At 44.8% G+C, this 16,970-nt stretch overlaps 1 protein-coding gene across 1 annotated transcript in view; it reads left to right on the top strand.

The window, feature by feature from the left end:
- Nucleotides 1-15,615, top strand: part of LOC149441090 (uncharacterized) — a 53,530-nt gene extending 37,915 nt beyond the window's left edge. Inside the window, exon 16 of the mRNA XM_089657727.1 lies at nt 14,130-15,615. Within this exon, the coding sequence (XP_089513853.1) occupies nt 14,130-14,860 (731 nt within the window). The 3' untranslated portion in view covers nt 14,861-15,615. The remainder of the gene's footprint in view (nt 1-14,129) is intronic.
- Nucleotides 15,616-16,970: the final 1,355 nt, after the last annotated feature.

The following is a 16,970-nucleotide window of genomic DNA, read 5'->3' as shown; positions in this document are numbered from 1 at the left end:
CCTACTCTCTCCTTCAATGACAACATAGTGGAGGCAGTAACATGGGAGCAGAAGGATGCAGAAGCAATGGTAGTGATGACCAAGAGACAGGATCCCCTTCCACTGAGATAGGAAGCCCTGGCCCCATATCCCCTTTCGGCCATGCAGACTGCCCACAGGGAGCTCACCCAAAGCCTTGCCTCCAAGAAGAAGGTGTGATGTCCACCTTCAAACAAGAACTGGTGCACCTCTCCAAAGGTGAGAATCCGCTAAGGAGGGACCTGGATGAGGACTGGAAATGTTGGAGGTGTGGCTGATTCGGGCACCTAGCTAAGAATTGTCAAATTGGCAACTGCAGGCTGCCATTACACTAGGAGCTCCTGAGGCTGAGGGAAGATCTCCAGGACCAGCAACACTAGGTCCAACCAGACCAGAAGCCATGGTTGCACCCAGTCTAGTGGTCACTGCCTTGGTCAACGGTCAAGAGGTCCCCTGCTTGATGGACAGGGGATCTGAAGTGATTGTCATTAAATATGAATTCTACACACAAAGATTTGGGACTAGAGACCAACTGGACCTCTCCTGGCCATCCCTCAAAATGACCAATAGCCTGCCCATCCTGATGGAGGGAGTTAAGTGATTAAAAGAGGGGTGATGGATGTGACTCGGTCCAGTGAATTCAGCAGTACCCATTGCCCTGGGTATGAATGTGCTGAAGGATTTGTACTTGCTGGCCAAGTTTGAGTATTGAGCCCAGTGGGCACAGGGCTGTGGCCTGAGAGCAGGCAATTAAGAGACAGCCAGAATGGGTGGGGGTGATCCGCACTCCCCCAAGCAAAAACTGCTCCTGGCACCTGTCAGAACTTTAGTTCTGAGAAAATAATCAGTATATAATTTATGAAAACGGACGGGGATCTGGAATTAATGAGATTCCCTACTAATTGTTACAAATCAACTGATAACACTGTTCAACAAATTTTTATTTTTTGCCAGTTTTGGAAACAAAAGGATCCATTTCTTAATGAATTTCACATTCTGAGTTCAAACATAACAATGAAATTTGTCAATTGGCTCTAGTTTTTCTGTAAACGGAAAGTTTTCTACTATAGGCGTAATGACTACATAATGCACAATAATTATATACAGTTGCAAGAAAAAGTATGTGAACCCCTTGGGATTACGTGGAGTTTTGCATGAATTGGACATAAAATGTGCTCTGAACGTCATCTAAGTCACAACAATAGAAGAACACAGTCTACTGAACATAATACTACACAAACATTAGATGTTGCCATGGTTTAATTGCACATAACATGTAAACATTCACAGTGCAGGGAGGAAAAAGTATGTGAACCTTTGGACTTAATAACTGGTTGACCCTCCTTTGGCAGCAATAACCTCAACCAAACGTTTCCTGTAGTTGCAGATCAGACCTGCACAACGATCTGGAGTAATTTTGGACCACTCCTCTTCACAAAACTGTTTCTGTGTAGCAATATTCTTGGGATGTCTGGTGTGAATCACTCTCTTAAGGTCATGCCACAGCATTTCAATTGGGTTGAGGTCAGGACTCTGACTGGGCCACTCCAGAAGGCGTATTCTGTGCTGTTGCAGCCATTGTTTTGTTGAATTACTTGCATGCTTTGGGTCATTGTCCTGTTGCATCACCCATCCTCTGCGGAGCTTCAGTTGGCAGACAGATGGTCGTACGTTTTCCTGCAAAATGTCTTGATAAACTCTGGAATTCATTTTCCCATCAATGACAACAATCCGTCCAGGCCCTGAGGCAGCAAAGCAGCCCCAAACCATGATGTCCCTCCGCCATGTTTTACAGTGGGGATGAGGTTTTGATGTTGGTGTGCTGTGCCTTTTTTTCTCCACACATAGTGTTGTGTGTTCTTCCCAAACAACTCAATCTTGGTTTCATCTGTCCACAGTATATTTTGCCAGTAGTGCTGTGGAACATCCAGGTGCTCTTTTGCAAACTTCAAACGTTCTGCAATATTCTTTTTTGGACAGCAATGGCTTCCTCCGTGGTGTCCTCCCATGTACTCCATTCTTGTTTAATGTTTTCCTTATTGTAGATGTGTCAATAAAAATGTTAGCATGTGCCAGAGATTTCAGTGGGTCTTTAGCTGACACTCTGGGATTCTTCTTTACCTCATGCAGCATTCTGCGCTGTGCTCTTGCAGTCATTTTTACAGGACGACCACGCCTAGGGAGAGTAGCAACAGTGCTAAACTTTCTCCATTTGTAGACAGTCTGTCTTACCGTGGACACATGAACATCAAGGTTTTGGAGATACTTTTGTAACCCTTTCCAGCTTCATGCAAGTCAACAATTCTTGATCATAGGTCTTCTGAGAGCTCTTTTCTGCGAGGCATGGTTCACATTAGACAGTGCTTCTTGAAACCAGTAAACGCAACACAGGTGTGTGTTTTTTAAGGGCAGGACAGCTGTCAGCAACACATCCAATATCATCACACTGATTGGAGTCAAGGTTGGCCCACTCCTGGCTCCGATTAGCTCTGGGAGAAGTCATTAAGCTAGGGCCTCACATACTTTTTCCTCCCTGCACTGTGAATGTTTACATGTTATGTGCAATTAAACCATGGCAACATCTAATGTTTGTGTGGTATTATGTTCAGCAGACTGTGTTCTTCTATTGTTGTGACTTACATGACGTTCAGAGCACATTTTATGCCCAATTCATGAAAAACTCCACGTAATCCCAGGGGGTTCACATACTTTTTCTTGCAACTGTAGATAGATGTCTTTCCACAAATATAAAGCAAGTGATATTGACTACATAACAAAGCCTAAATGGCATAATATATTGCATAGGATTACCAAGAAAAATTATAGCCATAAGCTAAGTTGAATCATTTTAATACTTAGGATTCTCACTAGTTTTGTCTTCAGTTTGTGTCGGTTTTGCTTCTCTTGGCTTTTCTCTTGTATTCGAGGAAAGGGCTATCTCTTACAACTGCACGTGACTACACGCTTCAGGTTCTTCCTCACTTGACTCAACCATGAAGGATTCTGGTGCTTTAGGAATTGGTAGCCCCTCTCCATGAGGAACTGGACGTATTGCCGATGGAATATTTGGATAGTGCACAGATAATTTTTTCTTCTTATTTAGCCCTTTTACAATTGGAGGCACCATACAAAAGTAACAATTACTAACATGATCTGTTGGCTCTCTCCAAATCATTGGCACAGCGAAAGGAATAGATGCCTTTTTTCCATTCAACCATTGCTCCAGTGCCGTCCCACAAGAATTGCAGCATATATGTGGTGCCCAGCTCTTGTCCTGGTCTCCTATCTTGCAGCCAAAATACAAGTTGTAGGCTTTCTTAATCATTCCTCTTATCCTCCTTTTTTGTGAGATAAAAGTTATTTCACCGCAGATATAGCAGAAATTATCTGCTTTATTCACACAAGTTCGAGGCATTACTGAGTAGCCTATATAAGCATAAAACGAAATGTAAAGACGCTGTCCAACTACAATCAGCTACAGATACTGCAGCTTTTATGCAGTGAAGTGATGCAATTAAAGGCTAATATTGCATCATCTCAGTATACATGCAATTTTCTATTGGTCACCAGTATCAATTGCGCAATATGCAGCTGAAGTTGCATCATAATTTTGAATGGCTTACGTCATTAGATGGGTGAATATATCATGGAAACTAGAGCCAATCAACATTTTTTAGGGTCATTTTCACTTTCAGCACCCCAAAATTATGTAAGATTAGCTAATTTTATGCCCAAAACTTTTTACCTGTTTAACAGTGATAATCTGAGTTTTTTCTTTGCGCTAATTTGAAGACCAAATAAAAATCAATGTGTAAAAATATATATTTATTAATAATAAAATCCGTGCAAAATGGTCATGAACTATAATAGGTGATGATAAATAATAAACAATTCAAAATGGCAGTAAAATGATCTAATGCAAAATAATGGTTAGAAATTCAAACCAGTAATTTATTTTCAAATATTAATGAATTAAAATCAATTGTCTAGAAATGCAGCGTGGGAAACTCTCAGTAACTCGGCAACATATGACAGCGGCTATGCAATTCGACCACATGGTCTCTCTACAACCAGATATTCAAAGCTTAACGAGAACCTTGGCATGAATTGATTTAGAATATTAATATTATTGTACAGGATTTATATAGCACCAACAGTTTGCTCAGCGCTTTACAATATAAAGGGAGACAATACAGCAACAATACAGTTCAATACAAGAGGGTTAGGAGGGCCCTGCACCTTGGAGCTTACAATCTTAGAGGGAGGGGCTAGTGGTACAAAAGGTAATAACTGTGGGGGATGGACTGGTAGGAGGAATAGAGGATTCCAGTATTAGCTGAGGGCAGGATAGACTTCCCTGAAGAGATAGGTTTTCAGAGATTGCCTAAAAGTGAGCAGAGTAGGCGATAGTCTGATAGATTTGGGTAGAGAGTTCCAGAGGATGGGGGAGGCTCTGGAGAAGCCCTAAAGAGGAGCATGGGAGGAGGAGACAAGGGAGCTAGACAGCAGGAGGATGTGGAAGGAGCGGAGAGTACGGTTTGGGTGATATTTGGAGACAAGATTGGTGATGTAATTGGGGGCAGAGTTATAAATGGCTTTATATGTTATTAGTCTTTTGAATTTTATCCATTGGGCAACAGGAAGCCAGTGGAGAGATTGGCAGAGAGGGGAGGAGGACACTGAATGGAGGCCAGTGGAGGGATTGGCAGAGAGGGGTGGAGGACACTGAATGGAGACCAGTGGAGGGATTGGCAGAGAGGGGTGGAGGACACTGAATGGAGGCCAGTGGAGGGATTGGCAGAGAGGGGTGGAGGACACTGAATGGAGGCCAGTGGAGGGATTGGCAGAGAGGGGTGGAGGACACTGAATGGAGGCCAGTGGAGGGATTGGCAGAGAGGGGTGGAGGACACTGAATGGAGGCCAGTGGAGGGATTGGCAGAGAGGGGTGGAGGACACTGAATGGAGGCAAGTGGAGGGATTGGCAGAGAGGGGTGGCAGATATGGAATGGTTGGTAAGATGGATGAGTCTGGCAGCAGCATTCATGATAGACTGAAGAGGGGATAGTCTGTGATGAGTTCGGCCAATGAGGAGGGAGTTACAATAATCAAGGCGAGATATAACAAGGGAGGGAATAAGTTGCTTAGTAGTTTCTGAAGTTAAGAACGGTCGTATCTTGGAGATGTTGCGGAGGAGATGTTGCGGAGTTGAAGTCTACAAGATTTGGACAGTGATTGGATTTGGGGCTGAAAGGCCAGATGGGAGTCTAGGATTACACCTCGTACCCTGGCATGAAGGGAGGGACTGATGATTGTATTATTGATCTTGATGGAGAAGTCAGGGGAGGGGGCACAGGCTGGAGGGAATAGCATGAACTCAGTTTTGGAAAGATTGAGTTTGAGGAAGTGGAGTGACATCCTTTCCGATATGTCGCTTAGTAGGTTAGTAATGCGGGAGGAAACTGAAGGGGTGAGGTGAGGAGTAAAAAGATAATTTGAGTGTTATCAGCATAGAGATGGTACTTAAAGCCATGGGAATTTATCACGTGACCAAGGGAGGAGGTGTAGATTGAGAAGAGTAGGGGTCCAAGGACGGAACCTTGAGGGACCCCTACAGAAAGAGGGAGTGAAGAGGAGGAGGAAGCGTTGTAGGTAATGCTGAAGGAGCGCTGCGATAGGTAGGAGGAGAACCAGGAGAGAGCAGAGTCTCGGAGACCAAGAGAGTTTAGTTTTTTTTGAGGAGGAGGGGATGATCAACAGTATCAAAATCCACAGAGAGGTCAAGTAGAAAGAGTATAGAGTAGTGGCCATTGGTTGGGATGAGTATAGAGTAGTGGCCATTGGTTGGGATGAGTACGGAGTAGTGGCCATTGGTTGGGATGAGTACGGAGTAGTGGCCATTGGTTGGGATTAGTACGGAGTAGTGGCCATTGGTTGGGATTAGTATGGAGTAGTGGCCATTGGTTGGGATTAGTATGGAGTAGTGGCCATTGGTTGGGATGAGTACAGAGTAGTGGCCATTGGTTGGGATGAGTACGGAGTAGTGGCCATTGGTTGGGATGAGTACGGAGTAGTGGCCATTGGTTGGGATGAGTATGGAGTAGTGGTCATTGGTTTTAGCCGTTAGTAAATCATTAGTGAGTTTTAGTAGGGTGGTTTCAGTGGAGTGTAGTGAGCAAAAGCTAGACTGTAAAGGGTCAAGAAGGTTGTTGTCGGTGAGATAGGAGCTCAGGTGATTGTAGACTAAGCGTTCTAAGAGTTTAGAAGTAAACGGGAGCAGGAAGATGGGTCTTAAGTTGTTCAGGTTGGTGGGGTCCAGCGAGGGCTTTTTAAATATGGGAGTGATGTGCGCATGCTTTAGAGGGGAGGGGAAGGCACCAGTAGAGAGGGAAATATTGAAGATGTGAGTGAGGGAGCATAGGATGGAAGAAGAGGGTGACCGTAGTAGTTGTGAGGGGACAGGATCCAGGGGGCAGGTAGTGAGACGGGCTTCTGAGAAAACCTTAGTGACCTCTTCGGTAGTAGCAAGGTCATAAGAGGAAAGTGTTGAGGGAGGTTTAGTATAAGGTATGCTAAGTGGATTGGATGTCTGTGCAGTGGCGATGCCCCTACGAATTGCATCAATCTTATTTTTTTAAATGATTTGCAATCTCATAAGCAGTGAGTGAGGTGCTGGGTGGAGGTGGAAAAAGTAGAGAGTTAAAAGTAGAGAAGAGACAACGAGGACTGGATGACAAGGTATTGATGAGAGTGACAAAGTAGGCTTGTTTGGCAGCATGGAGGGAGGACTTGTATGTAAAGAAAGCAGATTTATATCGGGTGAATGCTTGTTGAGATTTGGTTTTACGCCACAATCACTCCAGCGCACGACTATGTTGTTTAAGATTTCTGGTGTCGTCAGTCTGTCAAGGTTGTAACGGTCGGGGCCTGATGCTTCGTGTTGTTAGAGGAGCAAGTGAGTCCAGTGTGGATGAAAGCGAACTGTTATAGACAGCAGTGGTCAGGTCAGGACAGGACAGGGGAGAGATTCTGTCAGAGTTGGTCAGTTGCAGAGTGGAAAGGAGCAGGATTCAAGTTGTGAAGGTTTCTGCGGGTAATTGTTTGCTGCTTGGAGGGATAGGTGTTTGAAGACGAGGAGACTGTGAAGGTGATGAGAATGTGATCAGAGAGAGGAAAGGGGGTGTTTGTGAGGTTGTAGGGATTGCAAAGATGGGAGAAAACAAGGTCTAATGTATTCCCATCAGAGTGAGCTGAGGACTGTATACATTGCGTTAAGGCAAAAGATGAGGTTAGGTTGAAGAGTCGGGATGTAGCCGGGTTGTTCACATTAATTGGGATGTTAAAATCTCCAAGAATGATAGCGGGTAGTTCAGAGGAGAGAAAGTAGGGTAGCCAGGCAGCAAAGTCATCAAGAAAGCGGGACACGGGTCCAGGAGGCTGGTAAATGAGTCTCGAAAGAAGAGAAGGATAGAGAGTGAGGGTTATGAAGGACTTGAAAGATGCTCAGTGGGGATAGAAGCAAACCAACCCCACCTCCTTTTCGACCACTGGGTCTGGGTGAGTGGGTCCAGATGAGGCCTCCATAGGAAAGTGCTGCAGGGGAAGCAGAATCTTCTGCTTGGTGCCAGGTTTCTGTAATTGCTAGTAGGTTAAGGGAGCGGGAGACAAAAAGGTCATGGACAGAGGTGAGCTTATTACAGACAGAGCGGGCATTCTAGAGCGCACATGAAAAAGGGAGGGTGGTTTTTAGGATCACGGGGATAGAGATTAAATTCAGCGGATTGTGGCTATTCCTGGAGGAAGGAGGGTACCTGGTGTGAGAATGAGATCATAGAGGACCAGGGTTGGGGAGATTGTCCTCAGAGGTTAGGAGAAGAAGAAGGGTGAGGAAAGTAAGATGGGAATGGGATGTACACGAGTGCACATGCCTTCCAGTCCTGGTGTTTGGGTCAGCAGGTGAGTAAAGTATTTGCAGGAGGTAGGGAGATGGTAGCAGTGAGGGGGAGATGTATAAGCTTTGGGGTGGAGCAGAGGGGTAAAAAAATTAGATTTTGAAAACAGAGGATAGTAATCTGAAAAGAAGGAGGGGGGCATATTAAAAAGTAGATGGAGTGGCAATTAGACTTGTAGGAGATGTTTCTCAGGGTGTTTGCTTGCAGCCCATCCAGTGTGCAGTAGAATTCTTTGTTGTATCTTCCTGCTGCTTGAATTATACTGTATACTACAATACTGTATACTACAAGCCAGGAAAGTTCAGCGGGCATTTGGACGCCCTCATCAGCTTACCCGGTGGAGTAGCCAGGTGAAAATGTGGAGGTGGTCCTTGTCCTTCCCACCGCTGCCTCCACGTGCACACTCGAGGGCCATACAGCAGTGCCCCCATTAGGAACCACTGAGTTGCACACTGTAGTGGAGTGGGCCCAAATCCAGGCGCAGGACCCTGACCTTATGTAGGTGCAGCGCTTCTTGGCCCAATGATGCAAACCATCCTCATTAGAATTTTCAAAGACTTTCTGACACCTCCAGGGCGGTCCTGAGGCAGTGGGATTGCATTGAGTCACAAGGCAATGTTCTTTACCAGCAGGCATCTCCACCATCCCCAGATGCACATCCTCCAAGTCTGCTGGGTGATGCATGTCACAAGAGGGCATTTTGGGGCCAACAGGACTGAAGCCTTGGTTGTGAAGTATTTCTTCTGCCTTCGGATATCCGAGTGGGTGCAATGGGTATGTTAGAAATGTGCTGCCTGCACGGTCCACAAGACCCCTGCATAGAAGGCCACTCCTATCAGTATTACCACCCTGGAGCCCTTTGAATTAGTCACCATGGACTTTCTGACGATATCCAGCTCCCCAACAAGGTTCCTTTATGCCCTGGTCTTTGTGGATCATTTTACCAAATGTGCTGTGGTTTTACTCACAAGATCGTACAGCTTCCGACAACGGCCAAGCTATTCTGGGAGCATGTAGTCCAACCATGCCTCTGCCCGTATCTTTTTCTCTCTGACTAAGGACCAAACTTTTAGTCCCAGATAATGTCTAAACTGTACCAACTCAGTGGTATCTGGAAATTCCACACCACACTGTACCACCCTGAGGGGAATGGGGTCTGTGAACACTTTACCATACCATGCTGGGCATGCTCCAGACTCTGGAACAGGCTCACATGCGGGAGCCATGGTGTGGGCCTACAACAACACCATGCACAGGGCCACAGGTTGCATCCCCTTTTTCTTGAGGTTTGGGCATTACGGCAACTAGCCGGTGGATATTTTGTTGAACTTCCCAGAATGGCACCCCAAGTACATGGGTGCAGTAACCCTGGGAATGGCTACAAAAGGCCAAATCAGTGATACTTGAGAAACACAAGGACTTGCCCAAAGACTCAATCCTAAATGAGTTGTCACTGCGACCAGTGGACCAGGTGTTGGTGTTGGTTAAAAACCCCAAGTAAGAAAGAGGCAGCTAGTCTTGAGCCCAAGTGGGAGCGCACCCTTCATTGGGTAGAGAAACAACCTTTCACTCTGACACTGTTGTATGATGTGGTCTCCAAGAGCCCCACACCTGTCAAGTGCCGAGTCCACCACAACCTGCTAAGACCATGCGTGCTAAGTGGAGATTGCTTTACCAAGCCTGTCCGCTCCACTGATGTTCCACCCATGCAGGAGATCCCTTACAAGTGGTACCTGCCGCCCCTCAAACTAGAACCTTCATTTCTTCAAGATGCCAGCCTCAGCCTTGACTCTATAGACAGCCCAGAAACTGTGGCTCCACAGCATGCTAGTTCTAATATCGCCATGGACTCAGTCAACGCTCCAGGCTCTGCTAACCCTCAGCCCTTTGAAGCCATGGAGGCCCCACAGAAGATGGTGGGGTCTGCCGTCTAATTAAGTCTGATACTGGAAAATTACCTGCAAAGTATTCTGATTATGTTGTTTAAATTTTTTTTTCTTGCATTTTATTTGCATTATTACTATTTTTACACTGTTCTGTGTTGTATTTGATGCAGAAGACAGCATCTGTCAAAGGAGGAGGAATGTAGGCAGGTGCAGTCTATTTTCTCCACTGTAGGTAGTGCTCATCCAGAGCAGTACTGCAGCTGGAGGGGAAATCCAGGGAAAGCTGGTTTCTCTATGGTTCATTGGAGTTGGGTTTTGGTTGGCTATGTGGCATCCAGGTAACCTTGGAGGCCATCTTGAGTTCAACAGAGTCTAAGTCGCTGCCCCCAGGTTTTGGCTTGCATTTGCAAAATGGTTAGTGTAGGAAGAGCATACCCATCTGTCAGGGACAGCACTAGCAACAGAAAGAGGTTCTGGAAGAGTAGGAAAAGCTCTACATCTGCACGCTAGTAAGCTCTCTTTTAGGTCAGACCAGCCAGGCCGCATTTCACCCTCCTTGGCAAGGACCAGGGGCGGACTGACCTTTTGGAAACGTGGGCACTGCCCGAGGGCCCGGGGTCAGTAGAGGGTCCTATGAGATGCCCCTGGTACCTTTTTCATAGACTTTTGAGTTTGGGCAAGGACACAGGGGCCCGATGATCCCCTATTGCCCGGGTTCAGGCCTACTACTGCTGACTTACCACTACATGGAATGTAAGTTCCCGGTTGGGCGAGCTTCCTCACCAGGCTGTTGTACAGTTTGCAAGTTCTTCAATACACCAGTTACTGCATTCTGGACCTCTGTGTATCTACTGTCGCTGCACCTACCTATCTAGCAAAATGTTGATTTACAGGTGTTGCTCAGGCTAGGCACCTGGGGCATGTGCCTTGGGTCTTCTTCCCCATGTCCCAGTCTAGCAAATTCTCTGAAAGAGCAATTTTCCCAGGGTTACGTGTTCTGTTATTTGCTGGCTGTGCCAAATGGAGGGATGTCTCTGTATAGTCCTAGACCCAAGTCGGTGAGACCAGTCTCAGGAGGTGGCAGTGTGGGACCTCTGCAACTTGTCTCAGCATAGTAAACATTTAAGTTTCCACTGATTACTGAATACCAATATTATGAGTCCTGACTATTACAGTATATAATTTATATTACATATTATTTAGTCCTGACCACTGCACTGTATACTCTGTTATGCATTACATAGTCCTTAGCCCTGCAAAAATACTCCATTTTACGTTGAATACTCCTGACCCCCCCCCCCCCCATCTTGTGCATTACAAAGTTCTGATACTATGTAGTCCTAACTGTTGTATCCTACAGTTGCAAGAAAAAGTATGTGAACCCCTTGGGATTACGTGGAGTTTTGCATGAATTGGGCATAAAATGTGCTCTGAACGTCATCTAAGTCACAACAATAGAAGAACACAGTCTGCTGAACATAATACTACACAAACATTAGATGTTGCCATGGTTTAGTTGCACATAACATGTAAACATTCACAGTGCAGGGAGGAAAAAGTATGTGAGGCCCTAGTTTAATGACTTCTCCCAGAGCTAATTGGAGCCAGGAGTGAGCCAACCTTGACTCCAATCAGTGTGATGATATTGGATGTGTTGCTGACAGCTGTCCTGCCCTTAAAAAACACACACCTGTTTTGGGTTTACTGGTTTCAAGAAGCACTGTCTGATGCGAACCATGCCTCGCAGAAAAGATCTCTCAGAAGACCTACGATCAAGAATTGTTGACTTGCATGAAGCTGGAAAGGGTTACAAAAGTATCTCCAAAAGCCTTGATGTTCATGTGTCCACGGTAAGACAGACTGTCTACAAATGGAGAAAGTTTAGCACTGTTGCTACTCTCCCTAGGCGTGGTTGTCCTGTAAAAATGATTGCAAGAGCACAGCGCAGAATGCTGCATGAGGTAAAGAAGAATCCCAGAGTGTCAGCTAAAGACCTACAGAAATCTCTGGCACATGCTAACATTTTTGTTGACACATCTACAATAAGGAAAACATTAAACAAGAATGGAGTACATGGGAGGACACCACGGAGGAAGCCATTGCTGTCCAAAAAGAATATTGCAGCACGTTTGAAGTTTGCAAAAGAGCACCTGGATGTTCCACAGCACTACTGGCAAAATATACTGTGGACAGATGAAACCAAGATTGAGTTGTTTGGGAAGAACACACAACACTATGTGTGGAGAAAAAAAGGCACAGCACACCAACATCAAAACCTCATCCCCACTGTAAAACATGGCGGAGGGAGCATCATGGTGTGGGGCTGCTTTGCTGCCTCAGGGCCTGGACGGATTGTTGTCATTGATGGGAAAATTAATTTAGGAGTTTATCAAGACATTTTGCAGGAAAACGTACGACCATCTGTCCACCAACTGAAGCTCCGCAGAGGATGGGTGATGCAACAGGACAATGACCCAAAGCATACAAGTAATTCAACAAAACAATGGCTGCAACAGCACAGAATACGCCTTCTGGAGTGGCCCAGTCAGAGTCCTGACCTCAACCCGATTGAAATGCTGTGGCATGACCTTAAGAGAGCGATTCATACCAGACATCCCAAGAATATTGCTACACTGAAACAGTTTTGTGAAGAGGAGTGGTCCAAAATGACTCCAGATCGTTGTGCAGGTCTGATCTGCAACTACAGGAAACGTTTGGTTGAGGTTATTGCTGCCAAAGGAGGGTCAACCAGTTATTAAGTCCAAAGGTTCACATACTTTTTCCTCCCTGCACTGTGAATGTTTACATGTTATGTGCAATTAAGCCATGGCAACATCTAATGTTTGTGTAGTATTATGTTCAGCAGACTGTGTTCTTCTATTGTTGTGACTTAGATGACGTTCAGAGCACATTTTATGCCCAATTCATGCAAAACTCCACGTAATCCCAAGGGGTTCACATACTTTTTCTTGCAACTGTATACAATATGTTGTATGTTACGTAGTCCTGACATCTGCCCTCTACCCACTGCTATATATAAATATGACTCCATATGTACCACTGTTAACTGCGTGAATCCATTAGTTACACACTCAGGTGAACATACAACACCCATAAATAAATGGGATAAAATGATGAAATCAATAAAGTGCACAAAATTCATACAAATAACGCTGATAATGGTGAATTCCACGATATATAAAATAATAAATTATTGTCCTTGAAATACGCTATTCCTTCAACTATATGTATTATTCCCAAAATGAATTCACCACAGTGCTCTGTGTTCTTTGGAGAAGAGGTAAAAGGCTCACCTGAATGTCTTGACCCCTTATAGATAAGTGAGGGGGGATCATGACATTTCTGGTGACTGATGGATTTATGCAGCTAGCACTGGTCCATACTGTGGGTAGTTATTTACTAAAGCCGGTGCAGTTCTGCGTAGAAACCAATCAACTTCCAGGTTTTAATTGTCAAAGCTTAATTGAACAAGCTGATTGGCTATACCATGCACAGCTGCACCAGATTCTGAGCGCTCCAGTTTTAGTAAATCCCCAGTATATAGTGAGATTGAGGGACACTAGAGGGTGGATAATCTTTACCAGCAGCTAGAGAGAGTAAATAAAAGGGGGGGGGGAAATCTAATATGCATTAAACAAGAGTTATATGATTACTATTATATATATATATTCTTTTTTGTTACACATATTTTCTCCCAGCTGGACATTTTATATCGGATGATGTGATTGGAGCACAGACTTTTACATGGTGATAATAATGTGATAACATCCTCCAACTTTGGACCCTTAAACAGAAAGTGATAATGAGGGAGGAGTCAATACCCCAATGATGGTGGTCTTCAGGATCAGTCCAGTCTTCATCTTGGTTGTTCTCCCCCCATCCTCACTCTCTGACCTCTGGTGGGGCTCAGCCCCGCTGTTCTTCATGACTAAATCATGGACTAAATAAGGAAGTGCAGTACTTCTTGTGTTGGGAAGATGGTGATGAGTGATAGAGGGGGTGGGGACCCTCGTCCTATAATCCCCTCATCACTGTCCCTCCTATAAAAGACAGTTCTGGTTGTTTCCTCACTCTCTGACTAAGGTCCATGAATAAAGAAATGACCTGGTAGGAGATCAGAGGAGCCATTTCCTAGTTCCCTTGAGGGTGGAATTGTAAGCTCCTCAGAGACCAAGCTGCCTGATGTGGGCGGAGTCCTGGTTTGGGGGAACCAATCAGCTCCTGCCTAGTAATCCTCTTTGTCTTTGTATTTTAGTCCATGGCCGGGAGATGAGGAAAACCTCCGAGGATTGTCTCACTTTGTCTCCAGACTGGAAAGTAGAAGATGAGGACATCACACAGTATAGTCCAGGAGAAAAACCTGCTCCCTCCAATGTCCATCCGGCACCACCCAGTGTAGATGGACCATCGGATTCCTCGTATCCTGAGGACCCTCAGACTGTGCAGGACCAGGCCAGTCTTCCAACAGAGAAGAGATTCTCCTGTACTGAGTGCGGGAAGGGTTTTCATTTTAAATTCAATCTTGATGAGCATAAAAGATCTCACACAGTTGAGAAGCCATATCCCTGCCCTGAGTGTGGGAAATGTTTTTCAGTGCAGTCACATCTTGACAGGCATCTGAGACTACACACAAGTGATAAGTCATGTTTTTGTCCCGAGTGTGGAAAATGTTTTTTAAAGAAATCAGAACTTGTCGCGCATGAGAGAGTGCACACGGGTGAGAAGCCGCATTCCTGTCCTGAGTGCGGGAAATGTTTTTTACAGAAGTCAAAACTTAATATCCATCAGAGATTGCACACGGGGGAGAAGCCGTATTCCTGTCAAGAATGCGGGAAATGTTTTTCACAAAAATCTGGTCTTTCCAGACATCAGAGATTGCACACGGGGGCGAAGCCGTTTTCTTGTCCTGAGTGTGGGCAAGGTTTTTTATACAAGTCCACTCTGTATACACATTGGAGAAGTCACTTTCCTGGTCCAAGTGAGTGAGGGAAAACTTCTTATCCGTTGGAAGGACTCACTGAAGTCCTGTCTTCCTGTACATCAGGGGTCCCACACAACCCTGGAGGTGTATTAGTGCCTTGAGTGCGGGAAATGTCTTCTAGATGAATATTGCTGGACATCCCAGCTCTCATGTGGGGAAGAAGCACACCCTGATATACACCTCAGATATACTCCATGGCTGATCTTCATCATGGAAGAAACAGTTCATAAGGTGATCAGAGGTCACCAAAGACATGGATGAAGTGTGGGACCGGGTTGGCCTTTGATAGCAGTAGAAAAATAAAACTGGAGACATTACCTTTCATTGGCTGAGTAGATTTTGTGGTGGGAGATTTCATAACCATTTAGAGGTCTATTTAAAATAAATTGGACATATTAGACAAGCTTTCATCCAGCCATAATAAACATTGGCCATGTTTTATTTAACACAGGGATTTTCTATGATCTTCAGCTCCGTCTAGTGGCCATAAGGTGTTATTTCTCTATTTTTCCGATTTGAGATATTGCAGGAAAAGTTACGGCCACTAGATAGACCCTTTAGTTTCCTCCTGCAGCCATGGTTTCATACTAATAACTGAGATCCTACTTATGCACTTATGAGTTCAGTAGGCAATGAATTACATAAAGGTTAATTGATCCCATAGTAGTACAGGCTAAGTACACTTTTTTTTTTCTAAATTCCAGTTTCCATTAATGTACTACTTATGCAAAAAATAAACTTTGTCCTACACCATGCCTTACCTCAGCCATCTGCTTGTTGTATGGGAAACTTCTCCATGACTTCCTGGTTGGCCCTTAGGTTGGGAAAACCAGTAAGACTCAGGAAGCAGTTCACCAGCTGACCTCAAATGCACCTGTCCTCCCACCCTCCAGGAGATGGCTCCCACCCACCTCTGTGCGCACATACAATCAATATCAAGGAACAACATTCTCACTGAATACACAGCCTCCTTTTTTACTTCTTGCATCAATCACAGGCAGTGTGTGCAGGAGCTGAGCGATCACATAACAGCCCATGTAGGGCAGAGCTGTAGTATTGAAAACAAGAGAAGTGTGTCCCTGGAAGTCTATAAAGCTCACCATACAATTTGATTGTACAAACTCTTTTAGATGTACCATCAACTATATGGCCCAGCATACAAAGTGCAGTGGTCAGGAGGATCTCCATATTCAGAGAGTAGTGATTAATTATTCATACTCTGGATGGTCTAAGGTTATTAGCGGTGTACCCCAAAGTTCTGTGTTAGTGGAATACCCCAAGGTTCAGTGTTTTTAGTGGAATACCCCAAGGTACAGTGTTTTTAGTGGAGTACCCCAAGGTTCTGTGTTTTTAGTGGAGTACCCCAAGGTAGGCGTATGTCATATAGAGCCCAGGGTACAGAGTGCAGTGGTCAGAAAGATATAATATACAGCCCAGGGTACAGAGTGCAGTGATAAGAAGCATATTATACAGTGTCTTGGAAAAGTATTCATACGCCTTGAAATTTTCCATAGGAAAATGAGAAATGGTTTTCCAATTTTTTTACAAATAAATATCTGAAAAGTGTGGCATGCATTTGTATTCAGCCCCCTTTACTCTGATACCCCTAACTAAAATCTAGTGCAACCGATTGTCTTCAGAAGTCACCTAAGATGTTCTGTGAAGCCCTCAGAGGTTTGTTAGAGAACATTAGTGAACAAACAGCATCATGAAGGCCAAGGAACACACCAGACAGGTCAGGGATAAAGTTGTGGAGAAGTTTAAAGCAGGGTTACGTTCTAAAAAATATATCCCAAGCTTTGACCATCTCCCGGAGCACTGTTCAATCCATCATCTGAAAATGGAAAGAGTATTACACAACTGCAAACCTACCCAGACATGGCCATCCACCTTAACTGACAGGCCGGGCAAAGAGAGCATTGATCAGAGAAGCAGCCAAGAGGCCCATGGGAACTCTGGAGGAGCTGCAGAGATCCACACCTCAGGTGGAAGAATCTGTCCACAGGACAACTATTAGTCCTGCACTCCACAAATCTGGTCTTTATGGAAGAGTGGCAAGAAGAAAGCCATTGTTGGAAGAAAGCCATAAGAAGTCCTGTTTGCAGTTTGTGAGAA

Source organism: Staurois parvus, unplaced genomic scaffold, assembly GCF_062004578.1.
Source record: "Staurois parvus isolate SC_StPar_1 unplaced genomic scaffold, SC_StPar_1.0 ptg001026l, whole genome shotgun sequence".
NCBI classification, from domain to species: domain Eukaryota; kingdom Metazoa; phylum Chordata; class Amphibia; order Anura; family Ranidae; genus Staurois; species Staurois parvus.
Note: the sequence above shows the minus strand (reverse complement) of the source record. Positions and strands in the feature narration are given on the sequence as shown.